At 36.9% G+C, this 6,359-nt stretch overlaps 1 protein-coding gene across 17 annotated transcripts in view; it reads left to right on the top strand.

Moving 5' to 3' along the window:
- obsl1b (obscurin like cytoskeletal adaptor 1b) overlaps positions 1-6,359 on the top strand; it is a 37,993-nt gene that overhangs the window by 29,287 nt on the left and 2,347 nt on the right. For 15 of the 17 annotated variants that reach the window (XM_085434606.1, XM_085434610.1, XM_085434611.1 and 12 more), the window contains 4 exons: positions 901-1,062; positions 1,184-1,288; positions 1,588-1,854; positions 3,579-3,848. In XM_085434606.1, the coding sequence (XP_085290732.1) occupies positions 901-1,062; positions 1,184-1,288; positions 1,588-1,854; positions 3,579-3,848 (804 nt within the window). Of the gene's footprint in view, positions 1-900; positions 1,063-1,183; positions 1,289-1,587; positions 1,855-3,578; positions 3,857-4,409; positions 4,455-6,359 lie in introns of those variants that run through there. The other 2 variants (XM_085434608.1, XM_085434609.1) reach the window with 2 other exon arrangements.

A 6,359-nucleotide genomic window follows, 5' to 3' on the forward strand; every position in this document is an offset into this window, starting at 1 on the left:
GACATTTAAAGCTCTTCAAGGACAAGCACCAGCCTACATCATTGAACTTTTACAGCCCTATGTCCCTAGTAGGTCCCTGAGGTCTTGTGATCCGGGCCTACTTGTTGTTCAGCATACAAGGCTGAAAACCAAGGGAGACAGAGCTTTTGACACTGTGGCCACCAGACTGTGGAACTCTCTTCCTCAGAACTTAAGATCTACGGACTCAGTGATCACTGTTAAAAAACAACTAAAAACACATCTTTTTAGAATTGCATTTTGTTAACTGTCTGTTTTTGTTTTATACCTTGTGAAGCACTTTGTGATCTTTTATCTAGAAATGTGCTATATAAATAAAATTTTACTTACTTACATGTGCATATAATGCAGTTCTCTTAATGTTTAAGAAGAACACAGCAGAGAATAAGTGTCTTTCTTCTTAAAAATCAAGATGAGCTATTAAGAAATTGTACTTGTGTGGATACCATCAGAAAAATATTTGCAGATACAGAGCTACATATAAAAAATACATTAGTTAAAAGTTTCTGTGTCTGAGAAAAATTAGAAACTTAGCTATACAAATATATTGTTCTAATAAAATGTTCATAATTGTAGCCCCAATAGTGCTATTAGGCTAGTATTACTAATTAGGTTGGGAAGTTATTAATGATTAATAATAAATTATTAGTACTGCTGGATGTAGCTGGTATTTATGGCCATGTTGTTTTAGTAAGGAGTTGAAACTGCATTCAAGACGTGGCTTTCAGCTTTACAAATACAGCACAATGCTGCCATCTGCCTGCAACATTTATATGTTCTATGTCTGCTGGATGTGTGAATGAGGACTCCATTGTAATCTTAAATATATATATGTATACATATGTATTTATATATACATATTTTTAAATTTGAATTCTACAGAGCGTGAGCTGGTGATCCTCCAAGGTCTTGAGGACCTGGACATCCAAGAGGATGAAAACGCTGTGTTTGTTTGTGAGATCTCAGTGGAGGATGTGCCAGGGGAATGGTACAAAAATGGGGAGCGGATACAGCCCACCAGCACCATTAAGATCCGCCAGGAAGGTTCGCAAAAACCAAAACAAATAAACAAACAAAAATACTTTTTAGGCTTTAACCAGAAAGAAAACCTGAGAATTTGAAAAAATATTTTATAATAAACATTTCAGAATTTTTTTCATTTCAGGGACAAAACATTTTCTTCTCATGTGCAACGTGCGAGCAGAGGACTCTGGAGAGATTAAGTTTGTGGCGAGGCACATTGAATCTGTTGCTTACTTGGAGGTGGAAGGTATTCAAATAATGCACCTACTAACTAATTAGAATGGATAAACCATACTGGGGCAACCTGATGATCCTTAAGTTTTGGGGGGTTAATTCAGTGATTTTTGCTCATTTAATCCAACTAAACAGTAAAATTTCATTTTTTCAATGCAATCAATATTTAGCTTCACATTTCCTGTCTCTAGTGCATGTATTGAATATGTATTGTCTAATCATTAAAGTAAGGTGAGGTAGGTTACAATGTCTACCTCAGTGTGTTGTGATTTCAATAAGACCCATATTTAAACGACATTCCTTCCCTTTCAGAGCTTCCAGTCAGTATTGTAAAACCTCTGCAAGACAAGACGGCCCTTGAGAAGAGCCGTGTGATCTTGGACTGCACAGTATCCAACCCCAGATGTAGCATCCGCTGGTACAAAGGCAGCAATGTCATCCTGCCCTCTGAACGCTTCGAGATCTGCAGCGAAGGATGCTATCGCAAGCTGATCATCCAGCAGGTGGCGCTAGATGATGAGGGCACATACAGTGTGCAGGTTGGAGATTATACTTGCTCTGCAAAGCTGACAGTGGAGGGTAAGAGGCTTTTTCATTAAAGCTTAACATCATCAGTGCACAAAAATTACATCTGACTAAAAGTTAGGTCTAGTTCTTTTAGCAGGATATTGTTATCTAGGCATGCACCACCTTTACTAGGTCTGTTTTTATTTCTGTGCCATTGATTATCCCATAAAATGGGTTGTAGAGACAAATGTCAGGACTTAAATTTTTTCCACCCCTTCCCCCCAGAGTCTGTTATTAAAATACCCAGAGTTTGTTATTAGAGCTGTAACAGGATAAAATCCCTCTCTTATAGCAGCAACAGCAAATACTGTGTGTGCATATATAACCAGATAGTGCCACCTACTGGAACAGCAGAGTTACCACATGTAATTTCTTATTTCGTGAAAGGTGTAATATCCCGGCACATTTTTATATAGGAGTCAGTCTGTTTTAATTTCACAATCACCTTATTTAACTTGATCATGGGTGATATAAAGTAATGTTCATAGATAAGTCCCCAAACGGGCAAATTAAAATCATCTACACTGATTTGATTCTACACTGATTTCATAGTGTAGTGGTTTACAAATTTGCCTAAATCATGAAAGAGTCCTGTTTGAGAACAGAATGAGAGCATGGCCAGCAGAAGAACCCCTCCTAGGTCATTCCTGGGAGGGCAAATCTACTGTGGCGCTGCTTTGTAAATATGGGAACAGTTAAAGAAAGACTTTGTTTAACTTTCAGGAAAGCAATGTAATAATAATGATGATGATGATGATCCAAAAGGCAAAAACATGGGATGTTTCTTGGCAACATAATCTGACGTGAAAAATATCAGCCGGGCTCTTTAATGTAAGACATTGACTTTGTAATTTTAAAAAATCATCCATCCAGCATCTTAACCGCTAATTAGTATGCAGGAGCAACACTGTTAAAAAGATTGTTGAATATATTGTAGTCTGACATTCAGTGCTCTGGATGTTTGTGTTATCCTCGATTTTGGTAGTGAACCTGTAATATCTCCTTGGATACTGATGTTCAGAGTTGGTTATAGAATAAAATCTTGAACAATTTTAAAGATTATAGCTTTCTCTTTTGACTGTGTGGCTGTAAAATCTGGTCACAGTTTTTCAGTCTTGAAAATTTTGAGTGGCTGTATTCTGTACTTAGAACACTCAAATGCTGTTAAAAGAAACTGTAAAAAAAAAAATCATTTTTTCCAGTGTCCTCACTGTAGTTTCAGGGCCTGTGAAAATTTTATAGTTTTATTAAATAGACAGAAATTATTGGATGTAAATGAGCTGATTTTGAGGGGGTCGGGTGGGCCCTTGTTCATATTTGGTTGATTTTTCTTCAGTTGTTCCTTCACAGTTTATTTTGGTGTACTTCCCTGTAATCCTGTAATTAATTTTTTAAAACCGTTTTCTTGATTGGGGCTTAATTACCATAGCATGGAGAGAGCGAGAGAGAGAGAGAGGGAGAGACCCTCAATTGTTTTGTTTTTAACCAGTAGGTGTCAGCCTCCTCAAACAGTTAACTGTCTACTTCTTACCTTGTGAAGTAAGATAGGGTGCCTTGGCCTATGACAGCTCGGATGATCTCCAGCTTCTCTGTGACCCTGATGGATAAAAATATGGAGTGATGGAAGTTTTGCCTCCTTTGTTTTAACTTCTCTGTTCAGACCGAGACATCTTCTTAAAAGTGTGTATTCGTAGGTTAAAACACTTAACCGCTTTCTCTCTCATGCCCTTACCCAGGCCAGTCTTTATTGATGGTCCGAGAGCTTAAAGATGTGGAAGTCATGGCTCCTGATGAGGCCTGCTTCGAATGTGAGGTCTCAGCTCCTGTCTTCAAATCCCCCGTGTGGACTCTGAACGGGGAGCCTTTGCAGCCGAGCTCTCGGGTACGCCTGGAGAAGATGGGCACAGTGCACAGGCTGACCCTCAGGCAGACCTCTCCGGAATTGAATGGCGTGGTAGAGTTCACAGCTGGGAAAACAAAGAGCAAAGCCCAGCTACGGATAGTGAGTAAGTAGAATAATGGCAATTTTTAAGAGGCAGTATTTTAGTAGGTTTATTTGCATATTTGAAATAACTTTAGATGATTCATAGAGGTCCGCAAATTCATCCTCAAAATATGGCTACAGACATCCTTTAATATTATAGATTATTATTAACTTTTAGGAGTGTGTGTGTGTGCTGTAAAAGTCATGCTCTAGCCGGTTAAACATGCAATTTAAAACCTGGTCATGTAATTGACACCTGAACCACTGATGGAGGTAATAACAAAGTCTCGAATTTGCTCCATTCGAATGCAAAGAAACAAAATATAGAAAGTGTAATGATGCACAGTTGGAGGAGAAAATGATGTTTGAGTGTAATAGTAACATTATGTTTTCTTTGCCATGAACTGAATATGCAGATTTGCAGGTGAACAAAACAAACTGCCCATGTGGCGTATTTAAAGTGTGTTGCATGACTTGGCGTGGTATATACAGCACAAAGCAATAAAAACAGTAAATGTTTGGCTCCCACAATGCTGCGTTCTATTATCAATATAGGGTGTTTATGGTGGCAGTCCATCAACAGGCATGTAGGTCAAGCAAAATGGAGCACGCACCCGCCGAAGCAGGAGTAGGTTAAACTATTTTTAGTTTTATTATGCCGCCTTTTAAATGAATGTGTGCTATGTTCAGGCAGTAAAACTGTCAGAAATTCACTCAGCTTTAAAAAAGAGGACAGATTGCAACATGAGCAGAACCCCATGCATGAGTAGGAAAAGTCAAAGCAATTAAAACACTGGTGAAGTAAATGGATTTGCTCTGATTGTGTTATAATACACTTAATTTTGCTCACATGATAGCTGCATCTACATTTGGATCTTATAATATATGTGATTGCCTTCAGGTCTCAGACTTCAGAAATCATAAGAAATGTGTGGATTACTTTTGTAAAATAAAAGCTTAAATTGTTGCTATTATGGAAGGCAAAAAATTATTATTCTTTCACATGACATGTAGGTAGTTTGGGGTTTTTTTATTTTGCAAACACAGCATAATTTTAGATCTCGTATCTCTTAATATCTTAGATAAAATGTATAAAAGAAGAATCAGTCTTTAGAAAAATAATTTTTACCCAGGGGTAAAAGTATCCCCTTTGGAGTTTAATTATAAGTTTATGCCTTGAGGAAAAAGGCAGAGTTTCCAACTTTAAGATAAATAGGTAAGAATTATTGCATAAAGTAATAAATTGAAATAGGTGAAATTGTAAATGAGTGTTTGTGTATTATCTTACATAATGTGTTTCCTCGTTTATCCAAGATAACATTCTGCCAAGGGTGAAAATAAAGGCTAATGTAGTCTAGTTTAATCTAATCTAATCAAAGAAGATTCGTAAAGAGTGAGGAGTCAGAAACCAAAGGAAGTAGGCTAGCAGGTCATACAGTAAGTAGGCTTGCATGCTCTGTTTATCCTCCTGTTTGACTAGAATGGGTATTATAATTTTTTAAAATGCAGATCATTTTGTATTAAATAAGATTTGCAACTAGCTCTTAAGCTCTTTATCTTATCAAAGCATTTATTGAGGTCACAGAACAAGATCAAGGGAACCAAGGACATTTTTCCCCACATGCATTAGCTTCACGTTTCAATCCTAAAACTGCATCTTTCTTTTATATGCAATCTATGATCCACAGTTTTCTGCTCACACTGTGTTAGGGGTTACTTTTATTCTTGGTTTAGAATTACTGTTCTATGTAATGCAATAGAAAAATAAAGCGGAAAAGAAAACATAAAAGGATGGTTGATATAGTTAGCATCAATTGTGAATAAAAAGGTTTATTAATTAAAAATGTGCTAGCATGAAATTATCATCCAACAGTATAGATAAATACAGCTGAAACAGATTTGTCACTAAACAGCTGGAAATTATTGGCTAAATCTAAGATTAACAATTGAAACTGTTGGCTAATGGTACACCAGACTGCTTGGTATGTGGAGAAGCTATGTTAAGAATAGCTAACAGTATCATTTAACTCTGGATTATCCTTAGTTTTATCTAACAGTCAACAAATGTGTTAGCTAAACATTAATACTTAAAAACCGGCCAATAAATGTGATGAACAGCATTTTTGGGGTGGTAGCTAAGTAGTGCACACATGGTTGAGATGGTAAGCTAATAGTTAGCAATAAACAGTGGAGACAGTTTGCGAGTCATAGCTCGTAAATGGTAATCCGAATCTCAATGGTAAGAGTAAGAGTGGAAAGCTGAAAATAGTCCAGTTCCAGTATAAAATGACTTCATGGGAACTCATTTAAACATGAGAGGGAGTTCTCGAGTTCATCTATCATGACAGTACTTTTGGGGTATCAGCTAAAACCACTTACTGAAAGGGATCACTTCTTTGAAACAGGCGCTTGTCTAGAACGGTCAGAGTTATGTTTAATTAAATCAAAAAATAAAATATGGCGAGCCTCGCTGAACCAACTGTAAGACTTTGTTTCTCTGGACTTCAAAGTAATTTTTTCCTCTGCTTCACAG

This window comes from Copadichromis virginalis, linkage group LG16 (genome assembly GCF_057382275.1).
Source record: "Copadichromis virginalis isolate Kocher_CV1m ecotype Utaka linkage group LG16, C_Virginalis_male_GT1.1, whole genome shotgun sequence".
Taxonomy (NCBI): Eukaryota; Metazoa; Chordata; class Actinopteri; order Cichliformes; family Cichlidae; genus Copadichromis; species Copadichromis virginalis.